The sequence below is a fragment of the Aphis gossypii genome, chromosome 2, assembly GCF_020184175.1.
Source record: "Aphis gossypii isolate Hap1 chromosome 2, ASM2018417v2, whole genome shotgun sequence".
In the NCBI taxonomy this organism is placed as follows: Eukaryota; Metazoa; Arthropoda; class Insecta; order Hemiptera; family Aphididae; genus Aphis; species Aphis gossypii.
Genome location: NC_065531.1, coordinates 40530242 through 40555023, shown reverse-complemented (window position 1 = coordinate 40555023; position 24782 = coordinate 40530242). Strand labels below are relative to the sequence as shown.

The 24782-nt window shown below is 28.9% G+C and overlaps 2 protein-coding genes across 2 annotated transcripts; both read right to left on the bottom strand.

Moving 5' to 3' along the window:
- Window positions 1–1133: 1133 nt before the first annotated feature.
- On the bottom strand, window positions 1134–13529 carry LOC114130874 (facilitated trehalose transporter Tret1-2 homolog). The gene is made up of 7 exons (XM_027995944.2): window positions 13222–13529; window positions 13028–13091; window positions 8174–8542; window positions 6779–7032; window positions 4922–5137; window positions 4049–4303; window positions 1134–2398 (listed from the first exon to the last, which is right to left on the bottom strand). Exons 1-7 carry the CDS (start codon window positions 13255–13257, stop codon window positions 2096–2098), a joined length of 1497 nt encoding a protein of 498 aa, XP_027851745.2. The 5' UTR covers window positions 13258–13529; the 3' UTR covers window positions 1134–2095.
- Window positions 13530–14785: 1256 nt separating this feature from the next.
- On the bottom strand, window positions 14786–23693 carry LOC114130876 (retinol dehydrogenase 14). The gene is made up of 8 exons (XM_050201195.1): window positions 23526–23693; window positions 20827–21018; window positions 20639–20731; window positions 18545–18784; window positions 18073–18261; window positions 17889–17998; window positions 16116–16205; window positions 14786–15075 (listed from the first exon to the last, which is right to left on the bottom strand). Exons 2-8 carry the CDS (start codon window positions 21011–21013, stop codon window positions 14971–14973), a joined length of 1014 nt encoding a protein of 337 aa, XP_050057152.1. The 5' UTR covers window positions 21014–21018; window positions 23526–23693; the 3' UTR covers window positions 14786–14970.
- Between the last annotated feature and the right edge of the window lie 1089 nt (window positions 23694–24782).

Below are 24782 nucleotides of genomic sequence, written 5' to 3'. Positions count from 1 at the left end.
AATAAACCAAATTTGTATCTAAAAAATAAATTAAAATTGTATTTGTACAATGAAATTACAAAGTGTATAATGTATTAAATTATTTTTAAGTAAACATTTTATATTGTATGAAAAAATCGAATGTTACATGATTTTTCATGATTATCTATACATAACTATATAAATAATACATTTCTGATCACTGATCAGTAATCATATTCTTTTACGAATACTATTAATTCTATTAATTATTATGTACATGTATATTTATACTTTTTTCTTCAAGCATTAAACGGTATGATAAATTGATAGTATCATTTACTTATGATTCATTTAATATTAAGTTTACGTTACACAAATAATAATTAAACTATTATTATGCTTGTAATTTGTTTTTTACCCAAACAAGTCTTCGCAATACTTTATTTTTAATTTCTCATTGTAAAGTGTATCAAATTAGTATATTATATCTCCTAGAATGCTAGATCACTGTTAACGACGTTAACGTTATTGTAAAAATCTTATAACTTTTATTATTCTTATTTATTTGCATTATATTAATAATTGACAACTATTATTTTTTACGTTAAAAATGTAATTATATAAATGTAACAACAAGTTCAGATAACAAAAACTGAAAAACTTATAGCATAGTTTTAAAAAAGTAATTATTTTTATAAAACTATTGACACACACAATGTGTTCATTGTATTCTATGACATTTTTTTTTTTTTTTTTGCTTAATGGTATAGATAAAATATCATAATTTATAACTAATAAAATACATAGATAAAATAAACACACTTTACGTGCATATAACATAAACATGTTATAACTATTATGAATAATATTAAAATTTAAAATTTTTGTTTAACCATAAATACACATTGATATCGTGATAATATATATTATATTTTCGACCTTTGCATAATAAATGGTCACGCAATCCGTTTAGGGACTGAGACACGTCTTAATCTACACCTTTCGTTTAAATTATTAGGTATTATCTATATACATAACATATTTACTTGCAGTTTAATAGTTTATATACCACTGCAATTTTACTTACTAAGAATAAGTACCTATTTCCATAAAAAACATGTTATATAACACTAATATTTTTCTATTGTAATTAAAACAAAAAAATAAAAATGTATGTTAAACATGAAAATTTAATTCAAATTTTCGTCACGGCTTATTACATTTTTTATGAGATACATAAATTGTAATTGAGTACTAAAAAACACATTTCGCTGTGGGGCTTATATGTGTCTGAAAACATTAATCTATTAAACATGTGTTATTGTTACCAAAATAATTGAGTAATACTATACAAAGAGAATCATCGAGCATGATGATCAACTCTAGATTTTTTTTAATAATTAATTAATTATAATTATAACTATTATAATTAAGATTCTTAAGTATACTCAAAGAACATATTTTCATAACAGAAAATAAAAATTAACAATTTTTAATAAATACTATTAAGCAAATAATATTTTTTTTTATATTAAGATGTATCTTTATAAAATACTTATTATAAAGTGGATAAACCTAATTTTTAACCTATAGTAATTTTCTATACTAAGACAATTTAAAAAATATATATAATAATTATAATAATTGACATTTATACTTAACATAATGTATTATATTTATATCAATAATTTATTTTGTAAAATCATATTCTCCGTATCTATCAAATCTATTATCATGGACTTTTTATTTGTAGTAAAAATGATTAAATAACTACCAAAGTAGTTGATTGAATTTCGATTTGGATACATCGAAGTGTTCAAAAAAATCATCTACTTAACGATTAACAGAACAAATAGTTATTCTCGTTTGAAAAAAGAAGTGGGTATCCTTACAAGACAGTTTTAATTTCTCATTAAACGAGAGGTTCAAGTGTACATAGAACGAGCCCGGAGATAATACATTTACAGCTTAAATTACAATGTGATATGTAGGTAAGGGAAAATATACATTATTACTATAGTTACTGGCCATGGAAGGGATGGAAGGTTTTGGATATGATGGTGATATATATTTCAACAATTTAACGATAAATCCCGTTTGGGAAACGCCGACCATAAAGATCTAAACGTGGGATTTATGAAAACGTGGTAGTCATATTTTCAACAGCCACGTGTTCCGTAGTTCCCACAACATCGACCGCCGCCGGCGGGATCTTAGATTTTCCGACGAGTTTCAGCTGTATTTCAGCCAACGTCTTGTTTTTCGTTTCTGGTACAATAGTCGCTGCAAACGCTGCTCCCATTAAGCAGAACGCGCTGAATGTCAGGAAGCAACCGGCTTGGCCCAGCCAGCGAGTCAGCTCGGTAGACACGTACGTGACCACGAAAACTAGCGTCCAGTTAGTACAGGTAGTCAGACTCGTCCCGATCGGCTTCACCTGAAATCCAAGACAATATTGATTTTAAAAATATGGACTCCGTCAAAAGAACACTTCTTCCATTTCCATTGAATGATTTTTTACACAAATAGGTAGAAATCATTGTAAGTTAAAGATTAATTAATATTATTATGCATAGAAAAATAAATTAATAATATTTATTTATTAGTTAAATCATATTCAAAATAATGTACACGACAAATTAAATAACTTTTTATGATATTATTTAATTCTAATATAATATAAATACACGAGTTAAATGAAATCGTATCAGAAATTTAAAGAATAAAAATTAGTTTCGGTTAAAAATAAAAAAGGTTTTTGAAGGAAAATGGTTTTGCTGTTTCGTTTTACTTTATTATATATTATTTTATCGTGTTATTATACACGCAAGTCCAAAATTGTTCGTAAACAACAATTTTTTGTTATTTAAACACTAATAACACGTAATGTATTATGGACGTAAAAATAAAACTCTACAGTTAACTTTAAATAACTTAGTTTTTTGGAATTTCGTGTATACTCTAGTATAAGATGAATGTATGTACTCGTAATTAAAATATATATTTTTTTATAATATTGGAACTAACGCAGTAAATATTTAACCTTTTTCGTACAATTAGTGTAAACAATATTAAAATAAAAAAGCTGGTCATAACTTGACCTAACCTGAAATTATTAATGTAAATGAGAGTAATATAAGCCGTAAAACCCAAAATACTCAGAAGAAAAAATTTAAACACGAAAACGTTAAATGGAATTCACTATGGACTTGAAACTAATGAACTAAATATGTCGAGTACCGTCTTCCCGACGAGTCTTTCGCTCGAACGCGATTTAATTAAACGTCGTCGCGGCACCGTATTATAACGCTCGGTAAATTGGTATGTATAACGTGTACGCATATGTATATTGTATATATGTATCGCCACAAGTCTGACGCATAAATTCGTTTATGCGTTTTGTCGGGGGTGAGTGAGTTTTATTCCATTGTGTTGCAGAGTCTGGAGACCGAATCGGTGTTGTGAAACGTTTATTAAGCCGCAGCCGGTCCCACGACAAAATATATTGTAATGACGCATAGTATATGTTATATATATATATATATATAGGTATAAGTCGGTCCTTTTACTTTGTTATTTTATCATCGGTCCAATTACACATACGTACAATATAATATTATATTAGTGTACGTATATGCTCTGCACTTTGTAATTATTATTATTATTGTGTACGCGTGTACTTACTGCTTATATACAGTATAGTACATCACTATATTATAAATATGCGCTCGGCCACAATTTATTCATTTCGAATCCGACGGCGGAGCTCGACGCTCGTATAAAATTGTCGTCGTTACATTTTTATGCTCGTTTCAACATCGGGTAAATTAATAATTATAGACTTATATATATATATATATATAATACTACATGTTTATAGTACCATCAAATGACATAAATGTTACATATTACAGTTAGCTGATTAATTATCGTTTTGAAAAATATTGTATAGCGGGATGAACCCACCGATAACCCAACGATAGTGGCTTCTAACACAAATTTTTAATATTATACGACGTTCGATGGGGCGAAGAATATTATATATTATGGCGAAACCGACATTGAGAAATTCCTGCGCGTTACGAACCTCTGACGAATATATTTCACCCATCAGTATCCAAGGCACGGGACCGTAACCGATGGAAAAAGCCGATATGTACACAGCGATGCACACAAGGGGCAACCAGCTGAGTGTTGATGCTAGTTCTGGAGAATGAGTTTTGATCAAGAAAAATCCACCCAATCCCGCATAGCAGGCTGCCATCAGTAACGCCGAGATCACGAGTAAAGCCTTTCGACCACCTCTGTCGATGATCGTAAAAGATACGACTGTCATGATGAGCTACAAAACAAAAACAAAACAAAAAATAAATAAAATAAAATAATCAGTCTTAAAATTGATAGGTAGTTATATTAATTTATTGATAAAATTTGTAACGTCTTGGTTAACCAGCTAGTTTTTGTATGTTTTTATTTGAAAATCTTAAAATATTTTTGGTTTTCCATGTAGAACGGAATATGTATTGTTTAAAAAGTACAATTATTGACACTAGACTTCCTCGAGAATATAGCGTGAAATTTAAATACATTGTAATTATTACTTATAAAAGATAATATTAGTTCTTATTCGGTGTTATTCAATAACTCGTAAGTAATTAAATTATTAGCTAAGTAATTTTATTGTTGTTGTATAATATTGTGGACAGCAAAAAACTCAGTCTAAATCAAATCTATATATTATGATTAGTCTTATAGATTGAACGCGTAATATAGTTTTATAATTTATGATCGGTATAATATATTGGTGATAGATGTTTTATGGGATTTGTATATTAAATATTTATTTGGTTACTAGCAAACAACTTTTACGAGGTACTCGTAGTACTACTGTATTTATTTTATTCTGTCGTTTTCATTTCTTATAGTACAATTTGTGACTTAATCGTCGTCACTTTATTACCTGTACGACACCGACGATTATGGTGCACACATTCGGACTCATGTTGGCGCCAGTCGATTTGAATATATCGTTCATGTAGAATATCACCACGTTTATACCACTCATTTGCTGGAAAAACATGCATCCAATACTGATCAACAGGGCCTTGCGATTCACTTTGTTAGATAGAACTTCCATCACCGTATAATTTTGCGATTTCTGCTTTTCGATGAACGTCTGAAAAAATATTGAATCAGATTAACTCCATATCTCAAACTTATCGGTATCTAGTGAATTATTTTGCACCCCGTTGATTAATACACATACAAATACACTATAATATAAGTTTCGAATTTTTTATACCATAATACGATCTATGTCCCGAAAATGAGGTCTCCAAAATAATTATGAACGAATTAAGTTTTACGAAAATGTTCTACATGAGTAGTTTATATACTGCGTGTACATAAGTTATTTTTCTACATAATCAACATTCACTTGGAAGCATTTTTCATAGTATACTGGCCGTTTTTCTATGCCAGCCTAAAAAAAACTCGTTGCCATCTCTTTTTTCAGGTATTGGGTGACTTCGATCTTCAAATGTTCATCTGTCTCCATAATTTTTCCTCCCAAATGTTTCTTTAAGTTAAAGAACAGGTGGTAATGGAACGGGGGAACTTCTGGACTATAAGGTGGATGAGTAATCATGTCTTAACCAAACTGATCCAAGAGAGCTTTTGTGTCGCGAGCTACGTGAGACTGGGCGCTATCATGCAAGAGACAAACTTTTTATGTCAGCATACCTCTTCTTTTTTTGTATGGCTTTACAAAGTTTTTCAAAGTCTTACAATACAAAGCTGCTAATATGGTTGTCCCAGGTGGGATAAATTCGATAGAACTTCTTTGTTGTTCAAAAAAAAAACAGTGGCCAATCTAGTAGCGTATCCAGGGGATTAAGGGTTCAATGTCCTCTATTTGACCAAAATAAAAATAGGAGTACCTATAGGCTATAATAATTCAATAAGGTCACCGTGTACAATAATTTGAAATATAATCGGCTAATAAAAAATGTATTATTCAATTCGGTGTAACTCGGTGGTACATTTACAGTTTTACCATATCGAGACAATATTTTAATGATGTGTGTGCAAAAAGATAGACCCCGCTAGGGTAATTCCTGGCTACGCAACTGGCCATACACGGAAAAAGAGGTGACGGCGGCTGATATAGAAGCGTCCATCATAAACGCGTGTCAAGCGTAACACAAACATCAAATTAAGTTAAGCCAACTTTCGTTTAAAAGAGAAGGAGTTTCGCTATACGCCAGTGTTACCAAGTTTTAGAAAAAATAATTATTTTTGGTGCTATATATGAGCATAGAGACCTTATTTTTAGGACATTCCTCGTATATTATATTAGCTGTATAACCTATCTTTAGTATAGGTACCTCAGTTCACTGGTAAATCGTTATTGTTGTTTTTTTATATATAGATTTTCATTAGTATTATTTTGAAATAAACTTAAGTTATTAAAAATTTACAATATTGACAATATTAATCAAGTTGTATTATTCAACTTCGTCAAAAAAAAAAAATAAATAAAAATTACAGTTTTACTTAATTTAAAATAATTTTATAATATATTTTTATTTTATTTTAGTTGTCAGATTATACCACTGATGTATTCTTATTTCATCACTTAATACTCCAAGAACAGAAATTTAGCCCGTAAATATTATGCTAATAACTTGTTCCGTAGCGTGCTCTTTAAATACAAGACGACCTCATTCGTATCTGTTCAGAAGTTTCCGATATTATACAGGGCATAAAAAGGTGAAGATTATAAAATTATTTTACATATTATACACGTCAGACTTACCTTGATGGATGCCAATTCTTCAGTCGTGTCCGACGAGTCCCTGAGTATTTGCAGCGAAACGGCTGCCCCGTTAGGATCATTGATGTTCATAAGATGGTACGGCGATTCGGGTATGGTCAAGGCGCCGACAAAATGTAAAATCACCCAAAAACCGCAAGCAATGCAAAATGGCACGTAATTCATAAAAGCGCCCGATGTATACGAGTACAGTATGCCGATGACTATGAATAATTGGAATATCGTTCCCAGACGACCTATCGATATACATTTTTTTTTTAGATAAAACTACAATATAATATTAACAGATATGTTATATAAATAAATATAATACATTTTAATGGACGAATCAGTTCCTAGTCACCAAATTGGTTCTCAAGTAAGTATACCTAATTACGTCCTATATAATATGAATTGGTTACCAGGTGATCTACGGGCAGTATATGATTTGGTATTGATGCATGGACTTTCGTTTTAATAATACAATATTGTTAAAGACCAACTGTAATTGAAAAATCAAGAATTTATTGTTTATTCAACCGGAAATAGTTTACTTCTCGGTTTTCACAGACTTGAAAGTGTATATAATACCTATGTAATATAGTTTTCACGTTTGTGTTGACGTATTGTTATTCAATCTAATATACAAGTATAAACAATAAGTTATATAACAGCGTATTTTTCAATACTGATAATAATAAAAATAGTTTTATAATAACGGTCTAACACTCTGACCCAATATCAAATACGTTTAAGTTAATTAAAATTAAAAAATAAAAACAAATTAATGTGATATGCATTTTTAACGAACCGTTTTTATGAACTATAAACACAACAGTAGACAGTCATTCAATTTTTTCATTTATTTTTTGCTCATTAAATAACTTTTGATTCTCGGCGATTTTTTTTTGACTTAAAGCTTTTTTATTTAAGAAATGACTTACATAAAATTTCTTTTTCAATTAACAAAAAAATATTCGAGCGGTAGTACAATTTTTAATTCAGTTTTCCGTTAAATATAATTTGTAACAATAATAAGTAATTTGTTCTGAAATGGATTCTGTTTTGAAGTATATTAAAATGCAATTAAAACTGTTGGTGAAAAATTAAATTCATCAGATCTCAATAATATTAGGTACCTAATATATTATGTGTGTGTGTGTGAAATGTGAACTAATTCAAAAAGTTGTAGAATAGTAAGTAATTTTTATCGGGTACTACAATTCATACACTTCTTTTAACCCGGGGAACAATTCTGTATTTTAATTACGTCCAGCTATGCGATTGTGCGTATTTTATCTAATGTAGGTCTTAAATATGAACATCGAATCGAAAATCAGTTTTTCACAACAATTTTTTTTGTAAAAAATAGCGTTTTAAAAATTTATCTATACACACCTCTCATCCGGGGTTCAGCTATCTCACCGACGTACGACGGTATGACGGCGCACAGAGCTCCTGCCCCAATGCCCTGCATCATCCGGCCGACGGACAGCAACCAAACTGAAGTGGGCAGCACCAACATGACCCAACCGACTAACAGGAACCCCTCGAACAGCATCATACTGGCCGGCCGACCGAATGTCCTGGACACGTATCCTGCCGGAAGCGCCCCCAAGGCCGCGCCGATGCCGAACACTGAGCTGAACGTCTGTGTGTCCTTCGAAGTGACAGTAAACGACAACAGCGTTTCGTCCGATTCGAACATGCTCTGGGCCGGTGACGACCATCCTAGTATGGTGCCGGTGGCTATCGCTCCCAGTGCCGCTGAAACGGGTAATTTATTCCAATTTGTTGAATGTTAAATGTTGGACTTCCGATGATTTACAGTTTAAAGTGTATAAATGTAGACAATTTTAATAGTTATATTAAAGAAACCGATATATTTTACTTATTTGTATTATTTTTAAATGTCGGTCACACAATTTATCTAATAAACAATATAATAACTACACTTGTTATGTGGTTTATAAAAATAGGTGGGTATCAAAATATTTTTTTGTATAGGTGCTTATGTAGGGTAAAATTTTGTTCTTTGGCACCACCGGATTAACCCTTATGTGGGATATGAACATCACGCTAGCAGCCTTTTCAACCTTATTAATGCGTACGATTTCACGAACAATAGATTTAATTTCAAACCACAATGTTATCCAAATAGTTTAATTACATATTACAACGACTTCGTCTGTAGCTATCATTTTTAATAAGTAGGTGCACGCAATATGGCGAATTATCACAATATACACATAATAATTATTATTAAATCGAGTACCTACGTCATACTCATAGTTGAAGATTTAAAATAATATTTAGTTTCATACAGCAGTTTAAATAATTTTATCTCCGGATACGATACACAAAGATTAAAGCGTATATATGAAAATTGAAGTATGAAATTGTATCTGAACTCCGCGTAATTACAGCCATGGCCTGTGAGTCATAGCGTTGAGTTACAATATTATATATAATAATGACAGGTTATAATTATTTTTAATTGTCAAAAGCGATTAAATATTTTTCCACGTCGTGAAATCCACGTTGGGTTTTTCTTTTTTTCTTTCTTAATATAATGTCCCGACGCACGTATACAGTTTGACTGTCGTCGTATAATGTTTTCGCACAGAAAATGCAAACGATATGATTTTTTTTGTTATCTTCACTACTACACTTGCCATTTGGCCGTCGGAAATAACATATTAATACGTGTACTTGGCAAATATTGTTTCATATCAAAATTAATGTAGACGATACTACCCGATTTTCCGGGTAATTAACAGTACAAGTGGTTACCGAGCAGACAACAATAAAGCCAATTTTCGTAAATGAAAAACTATATAATCGCAATTCGCAAGTAATAATGCTTAGGTAATACGCTCCTGCAGTATCATATTATAACATATAACGATTATACCGTAACATTTACATGTTATGTTATTGCCTATACGAAACGTTTAGCACACCATTAGTGGTTGTGAGAAAAACTTATTCAAATTATTATTACGGTTCACAGATCTACTATAATATATATGTAAGGATCGTGCACATAGAAATTGTCGATATGAATTATGTTGAGCGTACTGTCGGCCATCTGCAAAAGATTCTAAAATACAATTATATTATTTAGTAGGTATACCTACTCATAAGAACGACTATATGATTGTTGATTGCGCACAAGCGACATTATTTAAATGATACAATTCTGAATTCCGTTTCAGACAGGGTCTTTTCCAAGGGAGGGCCCTAGAGACCGCCTCCCAGGCCAGAATTTCTAAAAAGACGTGAATTATTAAAAACAAAAACTACAAACAAAAAACTATGGGTGTTATAATACTGAATTTTTTTTTACAATGTTTTGAGAAAATTATAGTTAAGGTCCCTCTCACCAACCAAATCTTTAGAGCAACCCCTCAGTTCTGATCCTATGCGCTTCCAAGACAGGTGATTTAATTTATATTTACCTATATTATTCGCATAGAATCACAAGATTATTAGAACATCTTATAGAATTATAGGAGCCGCGAGTAAAACGATTTCAACGTGGGCAATACTCGAGTTAAAAAATTGAATGATAATTTATAAACAGATCAATTATATTATGTCATTAGTGAACATACGGTAATGTGTAAAACGTGGTTGCGATTTGAAGAAATCCGTTAAACGCAGATAGTTCACTGTCAAACGATAACGGTGCTAACGATTAACGAATGTACATTTTTCTTTAAAAAAAATTTAAAAAATAAAAACCTATACGGGTCATTGAAACGAATTAAAAGATCTCGCCTATAACTCGTAATCCGTTTGACAAAACCGTTCGAACCGAACAAAACAACAAATCAACTATACCCTGATATCCACATAACGAATACGACATAATATCCATAACGATAATGGGTAATTATATAGTATTATAATAATTAATTGCTCTTATCACGCGTTAGTGTAGCGGATGCATAATCTGTAATTCGTTTTTGGTTTGGTTTAATTTTGGCGGAAATGATATGAGTACTCGGCGAATCCGACTTGAATATTAACGAGCAACGATAATAATATATAATATAATGTCTCTAATAATTATCGACCGTACCAATAACGCACTAATGACAGACGTAACGAATCCCAAAAATCGTTTGTTCAATCGCGATACAATGTATTAAAAAAAAAAGAACTGCTGCAAGGCTATCCGAGAACTAGTAAAATACATAGGTAGGTTATAATATACGTTATAACATGATACCTATTTATTGTGTTATATTTTGTTTCATAGTACACAATGGTCGTTCACTCTTTCACTCATAAAGTTCGATAGCTAATATCGTAAGACGTACAGAGACGGCCGAATAATAAACTGATAATAAATTGTATCGACAACGTTGTGTAATTAAACGATATGGCTACCTATACGTAATACGTATATATAGATGTAGGTACTCAAACCTACAGCGCTTGTTGAACTGCTTGTAAAACTAAGACCTAAGGGGGTGAGTAAACCGAGTCAATAATAATATGAGCTGTTAATATCGCGTGTTTGTTACCAATTTATGATCTATTATTAGATGGTATTTATATGCTAGAATTAGCTGTTCTATTAAAGCTTTTGATAGTGTATAATAAATAATAATAATAAAAAAAATTGTAGGTAGGTATTACACTGTAATATAATAATAAAATTATAAAATACAGTTTTTTTTTTAATTACACTCGAGTTTTATAGATAGAGTTCGTAAAATTGTGTATAGGTATCGAAAAATTGATATAAAAAAAACTTCAAGTACATATTTACGTGGTTTTTTTAAAAAAAAAAGCTGCTGCGATAAGAAAAATAATAAGAAAAAAAATTACGCTATAGGTATTTTAATATAGTAAATTAACTACACTGGCCACTTTATAAGTGATTTTATTAACTTTTTTTTTTTTATTAAAATCGGTTAATTCTTCTAATACTGTTTAAATTTGTGTAGGTAATAAATTTAAACCAAAACATTTTTATTGATAAAATCATGGTTAAAACAAACAAGGTTATTGCATATAATATTATACCATCATTCAATTAAATATTCGATAATAAAAATATTAGCGTAAGAGGAGCTAATAATAATCAAGCATATCCATTTGTCAAATATTGTGTATTTTTCATGATAAAAAAAATTCATGTTTGTATCATTTGTGATATTCCTTTACGCAGCAATTTTTATCTGATAATATAACAATGCAAGTCGATATGCAATAATTTATATATTTTAACCGTGGATAACATCATTAATTATTTTGGTTATGTTTAATTCTTTTTTTATTTGCCGTTTAACTAAGATAAAGGGATATATGTTGGAAAAATTGATGTTATTGGATTTATTTTATTCGAGCAATGCGTATATAGTTAATAATTATTATATTCAATATTATTGATATAAAAGCAATGGTTTTAAGAAATCATACATCATTATTTACTATAAGATTTTGATTTTACAATGAAGTGTGTTTTTTTATATATTATGTTAAAAATGATTGTACAGTATAAGATCTAAGTCTCCTCGGAATATATATTGACGGTAGTTGTAGTAATGCGTCGAGATTTAGGTTTTAATTCATTTGTGGTGATGACCGCATCGCCACAATGGGAGTAATCCATCACATGGAATTAATAATTTATTTTTAATTCTTATAAGATTAAAATACTTTTTAAATTAATCATCATTAAATACTACTACTTTTATAAATTCATCACCCTTTCTGCTTTCACAATAGTAATGATCCTATGGGAGAATCAGTAACGCACCACTTGACTTTACTGCTCGCCAACCTTATTTCAATTTAAGAATCGTTTTTGAAAATTATACCGAATTTAGAATCACTATTAAAATGGGATACGCTTTTTTATAAGAAATAATACCAGTCACCAATCATATTAAGGTACGTAAATTGTAAAGTAGAATATAATACATACCGGTGAGAAGTATAGGCATTACCGCAATACAGCTATTGCGTAATACTCGTAGGCCGTAGAATATTATAATCGGTTGTTGTATCAATTTTATAATATAAAAGATTTGTAATCTTTTTTAATTTTTTAAATCTAAAAGATTCGTTTATATATGGGTTTCAAATTCTTATAAAACATATTATAGTAATATTAACAAACTATTATAATTTGTTATTTTTTATAAATTTTGTTTGACTTAAAAATTATTTCATATAAATATTACATAAAATATGAATTTTTTCTTTAAATGTGAAATAAAGTCGGATACTCACCAATCACCGTAATGATAAATTGAGCATTAATAGCTCCTCCTGATATGTTGTATATCAGCGTAAACTAAAAAACAAAAATCATAATATTATTGTTGTTGACTTAATATTATACGCCAGGCGTAATGGGTAAAAAAAAAAAACGAAAACGCGTGTTTAGAATAAACAAATAATAACTTTTATTACGATCGACTTACGATTTTCGATTTCTTGTTACGATCCGGCAAGGCCATTTTCAACGAATGATAGACTTCCTTTTACGAAAACGGACGATATATTATTCTATATTAATCACGTGCAAGTATATGATATTATACAATTAAACACTCTGTGCTGTACCAATCGATATATGAATATAAAAAAATTGTTATAAACGATGAAATTTTTCTCCAAGCTTACGAATTTTACATATTAATATTATATTGATTATAACGCGGTTTTCATTATAATATAAACGTCTATCTATATCACTGTATTGCTATTATTTAAGTATATTTTGTGTACTTATACAAAACCGACAGCGTTTATCTAGGTATAGAGATGGCCGTACGTAGATGACACATAATTATTATTAGGTAGGTATGCGTTTTTTATCCCCACAGTTTCGTTATAGATATTTTAAGAACAAGTTGCGTGGGCCCGAGCTTTACGTGCACACATACGTTTATAACGATAATATTATACAATACGCGTCTATGGATAACAATGTTTATCCCCAGCGTCCAATGAATAAGACTTAATTTACAATAGGTAAGACCATATTTTTGTTTTTTTTTTTTTTTTGTAATTAGTATAATAATGCTAAGACCAAATGTACGAATCTAAACTCTGTTCTTATACAATATAAAAAGTTCTATATAAATAACGTTTAAACTTGCTCAGAAAAATATAAACTGTGAATAAAATAAAATAAAAATAATAAACATCTATTTAATGCATCGATATTAAATAATATTATATAAAATTCTATAAGTATATTTATGTTTATTTTTATTCAGATTGAAATTTTAATGGAAAATAATTAACACTTCATAATAATTCTATATAATAGTATAGGTACAATATTTAAAAAAAATCTATGGTAGACAATGTTTTCGTTAAATTTTTTAACACATAGCATTGATTTTAAAAATAGTAAATATTATTTATGTATGAAGGACGAAAGTACACAGTGTATAGTACCTATACACTTCTGTGTCCATGCCGATTGTCATCGTATAGGTTATATACCTTACAGTTTAATAGTTTATAATATATAGTACTTACGTTCTATGGTTAATGCATACATTATGAATTTATTATACGGCTTTCGATAGCACTATAATTTGTGCAATTTATTGTCAATAATAGAAACTTTAACAATATATTTTACACCGTCTAATTGTGACGTGTGAAGCTTTCTATCCTTTTATACTATAATATGTATACACCGAATACCTAAATGTCAGTTTTGCGTTACCTATTTAATGATATCTTGTAGAGAAATGGTTTTTTTTCTTTGCAGCCTTCTTTTTACTTAAATATTCAACGAGTTTGTCACAGTCTTGTAATTTATTAGTACCTTTAAAAGATATTTCACCGTTAAAAGAATGATTTATTTTGAAAAATTAGTAGTTTGTAAAAAAAATACATTGCAGGTACATATAATATTTTAAACGAAGGTATACCTACTCAATTATTTCATAAAAAAATAACGATTTTGATTAACAATAGTAAGTCTGTTCTAAAACCGTAACACCTATAATACAATAGATAATAACATAATATTATAAACGTACTATTATAAAATAATAAAATACAATAATATAATACATAATGACAATAGTATCAAAGTACAAGTAAGTACACGATAATCAATAATAAATATTAATCAATCGTTGTGTTGACACATATTAAGTTAAAAATAGTGTATAACACATATTATATATACGTCTAACGCGCGTGTATTACGGTCTTGGGTCGTTGGGTTGAAGTTTCACGAGCTTTTCGCAAATTTCCCAGTATTTCTTGGCATTTCCTTCGTCTAAGACATCACTTCTCAAACTGGCTTCCTAAATTTGACAAGCAATAACGATTAGTTTGACGTTCAAAGTCATCAACATTTTGTGAAGAGAGATTAAGTATATTAATACTTCCATAACCGCGTTCCTTCAGAAGGGAGTTTCTAATATTATAATATATGTGTATACTAATCAAATTTGACACAATAGCTCGTCGAGTACGTCGTATATTAAATTTATCATAAGTAATTTTTATATTTTTATATGATAATCCCATACTTGACCTTTTTGTATAGTCACTTTCTATTGAGGGGGTGGTAGCCAACCTGTGGCACTCGTTACACTCTTTTAGTAGAGCACACTGGCACGTGAAAACTTTTTGAGTGGTACGCGTCAGCAGATAGGTATGAAAAACAACAAAATGTCCCAATAATCTAAATCGACGATTCTAAAAGCTATTCGACGTACCTCGAAATAAACTTTATGGTATATCGTTTGATTATATAACAGTTTTTATTGTGCATAATAAATGATATTGTTGTTAATATTTCCCAACACGTTTATTGTCGATAAGGATACTAGAGTTTTTATTGTTCCAACAACGACGTGCGTTTAAATCCTCCTTTGAAATGATACTATTTCCATCTGTTAATAACTACGACCCATAACCACTAACTAAATAGTGATTTCGTGAACCAGAAAAGGTTAAAAGGAAAACTTAGAAGTGCACAACGGAAATCTCGAAAGTCGCGATAATAAGTTTGCGGTAAGTTGATGATGGAAGTTGATAGTAATGAAACGAACAGGATAACATTAACCACGGAATAAACGCTCAATAATTATAATTATAATTACTAGAAAATGGAATGAGTAAAATAAAGTAAAATAATAATAATATAAAACATCATTAATTATATAAATAGTATTAAATACAATGGTACGTGTATAGGGATTTTTTTTTTTATTTGGAAGCGAGATGAGCACCTTACTCAGACCCACCGCATAACTATGCACACAATTGTTATGTAATAGGTAAATTTCACGTATATGGTCTGAAATAAATATATAATATGTAATAAAATCATATTTACTTTGCAATCTTTAAAATATTTTCCACTAGTCTTGGCAACGTCCTCGCTAACAGTCAAGTAAATTGAAGTTTGTGCACCTTGTTCGGTAGTCTGAAAGCAGATCACATCATAATATGCAAATGTAATATAGATAGTTTGATATGAATAGACTTGAATAAAACTGATTTAATATAATGGTCGTGCATTAAATACATATTATACAGTGCACACAATATAGGTGGTAGTATGATCTATGAAAACACTAAACATCGGCAGTATATTATATTATAATTTATGGTTTAAATTACAAAAGAAAATCTGATATGATGTAAAAATATGGTATTTCATTTATTTTTTATAATATTATACCATTTTATACTTTGCATATCACTAGTACATAACATATTATACTTTATACAATAGCGCGCGTGCGTATAATTAAACTATAAACTAAAGACTATAGTGTGATTAATTTATATAACACACAATGTTTATACTTATATTCAAATTTCTTTATTTAGAAAATTACGAAAATCACATATAAAATGTGTTTATGCAAATGAAATGCATTAACATTTGACAATAATACAAATAAAAAATTAGGAGTATATACTATATAGGTACCATCAGAAAATTAGAAAATTAACAACTAAGTTAATGCACTATGATTAACTAAATTCAAGATAAATACCAATAATTTAGTATCGATGACTAATTATTCAACGAATAACAATTTTAACAGCTATATATCATAATCTTGGGTGTTTTTGTATGTAGATTTAAAAAAATTATTCTATACTTACGACTAAAAAATGTAAATAGGTATAGTCAGAATATAATACTACAGCGCTTGTGCCATCAGTATAGTATACTATTTAATAATATATTATAAGTTATAACTAGGGCAGAGGACTTGTAGCATTTACATATTTGTTTTGTAAAGTCAGAAAAATAGCAGAATATAAAACAAATATGTTTCATGCTTTCACAAAGCTAGTTTTGAAATTTTATTCAGAATATAAATGCATAATTCCAATTTTTTTTTTTTTTGTTCTTAAGTCATATTTTTTCCATTTTATACCTTTGGTGACATATTTTAATATAGTTAATAATTTTATAAATTTTTTTTTCTCTTACGTTTTTATTTTAAATAATATAACTAAAACATAAATTTATTTTTAATTTGTGTCGTATATTTTATTATTTTATGTTTTAGTTGTATTATTTCAAATAAAAACGTAAGAGAAAAAAAATTTATATACAATTATTGTATTTAGTGTTTTACGTTTTTCCTAAAGGCGCTTAATGATTGTCAATAAGACGATATGATTTATTTACCGTTAATTAATTAGTTTTATTAATAGATAGTATAGCTTACGATGTGATCATATAACTGGTAATATAATACTTAAAGTTGTTACGCGTGGAACAAATAAAGCTAGTTCAAAACACAAAAAAAAAAAATAATAAAAATATTCTTATTTTTAAAATTCATATTTTGGGTATTCAAATAAATGTTTGGTGATTTTAAATATCTACAAGTTCGCTGCCCTAATTATAGCACTTATACAAATTCACATCACTAATAATATGAATATGTATTATTAGGTATTACAATAATTACATTTTCATAACCTTATTTTTTTTTTTCTATAAATACAAGGTCGAATAATAAATAGTGTATGCGTTTTACTATCATGTAAATGTGCCACTGTGATAAAATGATTTGCCATTTGAGGCGATGTTTATTATGTTTAACTAAATTATGTCTATACCTGCGTGTATGATACATACCTTAAACATAGTCTTGACGATCACCTGCAAACCCAAGTTCAACGGGAATGGCACGTTTCTCCATATTCCAGAGTCGATGATACCAGGATGAAGGCAATTACACGTGACACCTGTTTGATAAAAATTATAATTTACATATTGTCTATTTGGAAATTACGATGGTATATGTCTATGGGAAAATCACCTGAATTACTGTCCTTGAGTTTACGTGCTAATTCCATTGAGAACATGATGTTAGCGTATTTGGAGACATAGTATAAGTAAGCGGGCAATTGGTTGGTCGGATTGGGTTTGGCCAAGTTCAATTTTGCGAGCTTGTACAAGTCGGAGGCAACTATTACAATCCGGCTGTTGGCGGTCTTTTTCAACAATGCTAAAACGAAAAATAGCTTAAATTTTATATAAAATATTATTGTATTCACCTAAATCATTACGTCATGTTGTTCAACAATTTAGACCATAAGTTTACTTAACCGTTTACGTGATGACACGCACGAGTATAATATTAATGCATTTTAGTTTAATTTTACCTTTGATTTTTTTATTTAAAAACTTAACGAAATATCGTTCAACTTACTAGTACAGTGCATCACGTAGAACGAATATATTATAAATATGATAGCTATGATAATAATTGATATGTCATGCGTTCTTACGTAGAAGTAAATGCGTCAGCAAAAATGGACCATATTGATTGGTAGCCATGGTAAGTTCTAAACCATCTTCGGTAACTTTTTTACCAAAAGTATTAGCCACACCAGCGTTGTTGACCAGTACGTCCAATCGAGATTCTTGTTTGTTTACTTTAGCTGCAAATTGACGCACTGAATTCAAACTGCTCAAATCCAGATCCATGAGCACCACGTCAGAGTTTCCACTATAGGCGATGATTTCGTCTGAACAAAACCGAGAATTATTCAACTTTGATATTAGAACAATAATAATATGTTCAATATATTTTACACACATAAAATAAAATCAAGTATACAGGTAACGGGTATTATTAACACAAATATAATTGAATGTTTTTGTGGATAAATAATGAATAAAAAAAGCATATAAGTTCCTGAATTTCCATAATTCATATACTATATTATGCATGTTATACATACATGAATTTGGATCAATTTTTATGTGTTGTAAAATTGTTTAATGATTATGTACCTATAACCTCGGTACATATAAATAAAAATAAAATTTATACTTTGAAATTTACTATTTTATGGAAATATCGATACATATTAAACATTTTTAACTTAATATTAAATTTTTTATTTGAAATATATAAAGTATAATAACTCATTTTTCATTTTCCTCATTTTAAATTTTCCAACTCCATTTGTGTGAACCTTAATTAAAATACCTATTAACTTCTATAATAGTAAATTATTTTTATGAAAAACGACTTTTACAATAGGTACACGATTTTGTATAAAACGTGGCTTTCGAACATTGTTTTGTCATAATGCATAGAACCCCTTTATATACGTCGTTGGGTTTGAATTATATACATGTCTCACCGTGTTTGTTCTATTGCGACCCAGCTGACTAATGCCACCACTACCCACTCCTGTCAAAAGTTTAAAACCCACAGGACTATTTGAATATTATGTAGTAATTATAAAGTGTCAACTTCGTACAAACGTATTTTAGTAGTTCTATATAGATTGGATAACTTTGCAATATTTCAATAGAATACAAAAATAATAACTTCTATTTTGTTTTTAGCAATTTATAAAGCAAAAGTTTTCAAAAATCACAAAAAAAATCGTTAAAATTAACATTATTGTAAAACGGTATTTACAGCATAGTAAGTTTTGTTAAACAAAACATGATAATTGATAAATGGTGATACGAATTATTAAGTTTTCGGTCATATGAAATAATAGTACAAGGCTTCAATTAATTTAATGTAAATAAAACAGTACAAAGTACTATGAATACAACGATATCTCTTATTAACTATTTAAAAATGAGTTTATAGAGAAATCATTTAATAATTGTACGCACAATCAACCGTTAGGGTGACCAAGATATGAAAATCGCTACAGAATAATAAGGACACGCTATTGGTAAATATTATGTCTACCATTTTGTATTATATTATAAGCATACACAGTATAGAAACTTAAAATGAAATTTATGTGCAATACTAACTATAAATATTATAGATACTATTGTTAAATACTAATTAAATTAATGATAAATGGAATCTAATTACCGCAGAGAAAGTAAACATGGTATAATATTAATTTATGTTAACTATTAATTTGTATTTCAATTGCTATTGCGCAAAAAAAAAAATAAAGAAAAAAAACTAGTGAAAAGTAACTTTAATGTCACTATAGTAACTAGTAGGATTTCCTATAAAGCAAAATTTATATGGTGAACTCAAAGACACAGTTTATTTGTACCTATATATTCATTATGAACCATAAAGAAGTAAAACCAAATTATTTCTCGCAAATTATTTTTATCTACTAAATACTGACATAAAACTATAAATACATCATCAAAGTAATGCATAATATAATCACACAATATCATCGAAGGTGTTTTGTTTGTGCATTTTAATCCACCTATACTGTAGTTTCACTAAAATATACATAAAAAAAGTCCCTGTCCAACTAAAAAATATAATAAATACTATTATAGACAACAAACAAAATGAAGTAAGAATTCAATCGATAGTCGAACAATCGCATGCAACTATTTAATTATTATTGTAAGCGATCGATTTTTATTTTTACCTCTAGCTTTCGATCCGGTCTCCATGTTCCTGCAAGCCATGATCACTCTGGCGCCACGCTTAGCCACATCTTTGGCTGTTTCTTTGCCAATGCCTGATAAGAAAACGATATAGAAACACGAATATAATAAATACATTTATGTGCTCCGTGTCCAGCCATATTGTATTTAAAAAAGTGTGTTTCATTACCCGAATTGCATCCGGTGATGATTACGACTTTGCCTTTCATGCTTGTTGTACCGCGGTATACACCTGTAGTTATCCAAGTGTACAGCTTAACAATGACCAAGAATAGAAAAGTGATCAGAGCGGCATAGGCGGCGATTACCACCAGGTTAGTCGTGTGAAGGTAAGAGAGAGTCTCCGAATACCACATTGTAACTATATTGAAATACAAACAAAACGCAACAGTATAGTAGTTATAAGGTTCACATCATTCCTCGCGTAAGGTTCTATGCGGCGAGTGTTCAAAATTCGTATAGAGAATAAAAATAGTATTTTTAATGAGTAAGTGGCCTTGGATTCAAAGTGATGATTACCAAAATCCTTGAAAATATTATTTGGTAATCTCAAATAATAGATGTGTATAATTTATAATCATAGTTTTGGTGGTTAAAAATGTGAAAGTCCTTAAAATAATTAGTTAGGCGTAAGATCTGTATTGTGCAGCGAAGTATTAAGGAGAAAAATTACCCATTTAGTTTACAAAACGAATATAGAATAATGATAATAACGAAATAAGAACCGATAAGTCTTATATGAATGAAGGGGATGTACAAAATGTTGATTTGAAATACATTAAAATTTGTCGATAGATATACACTTAAAAAATGTTTGTATATATAGTTGTTGAAATTGTACCTTCTAAAATGTATGTAATAAGTATAAATTATGTAAATGTGTAACAATCCACCAGAAATTTTAACTATTAAACGTTTAAAGTCTTAATAAAACTAAATATTTCCCAAAACTAAGAAGATAATTACTTAAATTACGATCAAAATAGTACTTAAGTTCCTTCCATTATGTAACATTTGATAAATCTACTTAACAATCAACATAAAAACTACATAAGTACATAACGATTTTACAAATTAAAATTACAATAATAAATTATACACATTTTACACAAAAAGAATAACAACTCCAAGTTTCAAAATAGTATCTAAATACACTATGATCTATATTAAGCGCATACTATCTCTAATTTGTGCCTCGATGTTATATTGTTTTATTAAAAGAATTTACACAAGTGCAATCATAAATTCTAAGCTACAATAATGTGTGGAAAATGTTTATAACTGTTTGAATATAACTTACCGCTGTATGAATAAATGAATCAATTAAGTACAATAATAACATTTCCTCGAGAAACAAATATTGTGTTATACATGATAAAAATTACAATTACAACACTATATAGATTATGAATAATGTGAGCCGTGTACATACTAAATGTACAGGACATAAGTATAGTACTACACTAAATATATAAACGGGCAATATACCTAATGCATAATGAATTATAATAACTTTTTGTGTTTTATATTTTTTTTAATATTTATTGACAATGCTAGTTTCACTCTTGTTTAATATTACGTGTGAGTTCCTATTTAACAATTGTTACAATATTAAATTTAAATTAAAAATTAACTATAGATACGACATTATATAATAAATATATTTTTTATAGGCTTTGTAGTCCTTATAGACATTAATCTACTACATAAGTTAACAAATGGTATATGTACAGGTACCTATACAATTTTTTGTGACCTCGGATTTTGACAATAATCAACAAAGATAAGGAAGTCATTTTTAAAAAATAATTATACAAATTACCTATATAATATTATAATATAACGAAGACGATAATGCAGTGAACATTACATTGTTATTTTTTTTAAATAACCAACATAGTTATACTACTTTAAGAATAAAATTTACCACTTATTATAATGAACCATTTAAAAATTCAGTTGGAATAATAAAACTATGAATTACATTTATTCCATAAATGTTCGTGTGTTTTAAGGGAAAAATAGGTATTAATTTTCCGTAATAGAATATTTGAGTATGAAAATATTTTAAAAAAGTATTAGAATACCTATATCTATACTTAATTTATACTATTTAAGCAGTAAATGTTAGAAATTAAATGCATTAATGTATTTATCTTGATGGTTTCAACCTTTTATACTACACATTATATCATACTGATAAAACGATAATTGATTAGATAAGCTTTTTTTGTATTATGCTGAAAAACATTATATTATGTTTACATAGTTATATATTCTTTTGTAAATTAATTCATTAAAAAATAAAACCGCTCCGTGCGGCGTGCATCAATGCCGATGGCAGTGTTACTAAAGTAATGAAATGGCCAATAGGTACTTAACTAATGCTTTTTTAAGGATCAATAAAAATTAATGAACGTATGTGTACTAGGTAGTAGTAATTAAGTTAAGGTGAACTGTTGATCAATATAAGTTATCAATGTTCTGTGAAATATTAATATACCATTATGGCGTTATAAACACAGCTGTTATTATTAAACTGTAAACGTTTGATATTATTATCTGCTCTAGATTAAGTAAATGTATTTTTATGGGAATTCTGTTGGTCTCAAAAAACCATGAATTGCGTTTCAGAGCTATAACCAATGTATATTTTAAAAACGATTTAATTTGTAGTTTTTAAGTATTAATACTAACTAGAAATATAACACGTGACAATATCGTAATGATTTATCGGGTCGGCAACTAGAACAATTCGTGCGACTTTATCGAAAAATCCTTTTTTATTATAGATATTTTATGATCGAAAATCAATGCAGAAACAATATGTATTTTTTTTTTATAAAACGATAAAAATGTTTTACTCACGTTAGACGATGACTTCTTTCGTAGCGTATTGTTGTACGTGTGCACGGTTACGAATTCACAGCTATTGCGCGGCCAGCAAGTGAAAGTAGTATATAGCTCTGTGGAGGAAGCATGAACACCACGAAGATGAAAACGACATAATATGCCGGGCGGAAGGGAGAGCTGTTTGTGAGTTGGTGACGTAATGATATAAGACGATGGCTTATAAGTCGTCGATAGTTTGGATCACATAACTGACATTATTGTGTATGGCGTTAAGAGAGAATATTTTGTTCCTAATTTCACGATAGTACATAAAAATATAGAAGTGGGTTGACAGCAATACTTTATCGTACTATATAATATTATTGTACATATTATATAGTAGATCAGCTTTATTGAAACACATGTTATATATTGAAACATTCACCGCCGAGATAATTGTGACGATATGTCGGAAAGTGGTACGAAATTCCATCTACAAAACTTCAAAAACAAACACGTTTTGCGTACGATCTACACATACTTGTACAGTCATTGACGCGTACCTACTTGGCTCCAAACAAAAATTCTTTTGGTCATCGTATAGAGACAAAACGATGATTCCTACGATTTCGAACGGGTACCTATCCCAATAATGTGTTTGGAAATTTTAGTGATTTTCCCGAAAAGAAATACACAAGTCATGTGAAATAATAAATAATATATTGACTGTATTATTATCGTTTTTAATGTTTTACTTTTTGTAGATTATAATTTATCGGATGTCAAACGTTTTTACTAAAGTCGCGGTGGGATGAGTACCAATCGTATAATTTTCATATCACGAATATTTTCTACTTTTATGATAATAAGATGAAATTCAACATGATATATAAACTATATATAATAGTTCTAAAACTATTACTTATAATACCTATAATTTAATGATTAAATAAAATTGCTTATCCTTAAAAAGTGTTAAATTACCAAGTTTCTTTAATTCACACTTTTTGCAGTTTACAATGATAAACAGTATACGCAATACAGTATACCTACACCTTACACATATACATTATTTGCTGAATTATCGTGTTAGTCATGAACTCATAAACTATAGATACGTGCCAGGGACCTCACAAATAACAACAATTATTAAAGTATTAGTTACTATAGTGTACTAACCACGTACAGAGCACTTTTTAAAAATGATTTTTTTACACTGAATATATATATGTTTTTTTTGTGTAAACTATCACCTTTTAAAACAGTAAAAATCTTCATTTTCAGGATAGATCC

Excerpts from the sequence above, each read along its gene's own strand:
- LOC114130874 (XM_027995944.2), bottom strand. The coding sequence starts at position 13,257 with ATGGCCTTGCCGGATCGTAACAAGAAATCGAAAATC. Across the intron at positions 8,543-13,027 it reads ATTTATCATTACGGTGATTG|CGGCACTGGGAGCGATAGCC; the intron begins GTGAGTATCCGA and ends TACCCGTTTCAG. Across the intron at positions 4,304-4,921 it reads TAATCGTCGGTGTCGTACAG|CTCATCATGACAGTCGTATC; the intron begins GTAATAAAGTGA and ends TTTGTTTTGTAG.
- LOC114130876 (XM_050201195.1), bottom strand. The coding sequence starts at position 21,013 with ATGTGGTATTCGGAGACTCTCTCTTACCTTCACACGACTAACCTGGTG. Across the intron at positions 18,785-20,638 it reads GACCGGATCGAAAGCTAGAG|ACGAAATCATCGCCTATAGT; the intron begins GTAAAAATAAAA and ends GGTTTTGTTCAG. Across the intron at positions 17,999-18,072 it reads ACTCAAGGACAGTAATTCAG|GTGTCACGTGTAATTGCCTT; the intron begins GTGATTTTCCCA and ends TTTATCAAACAG.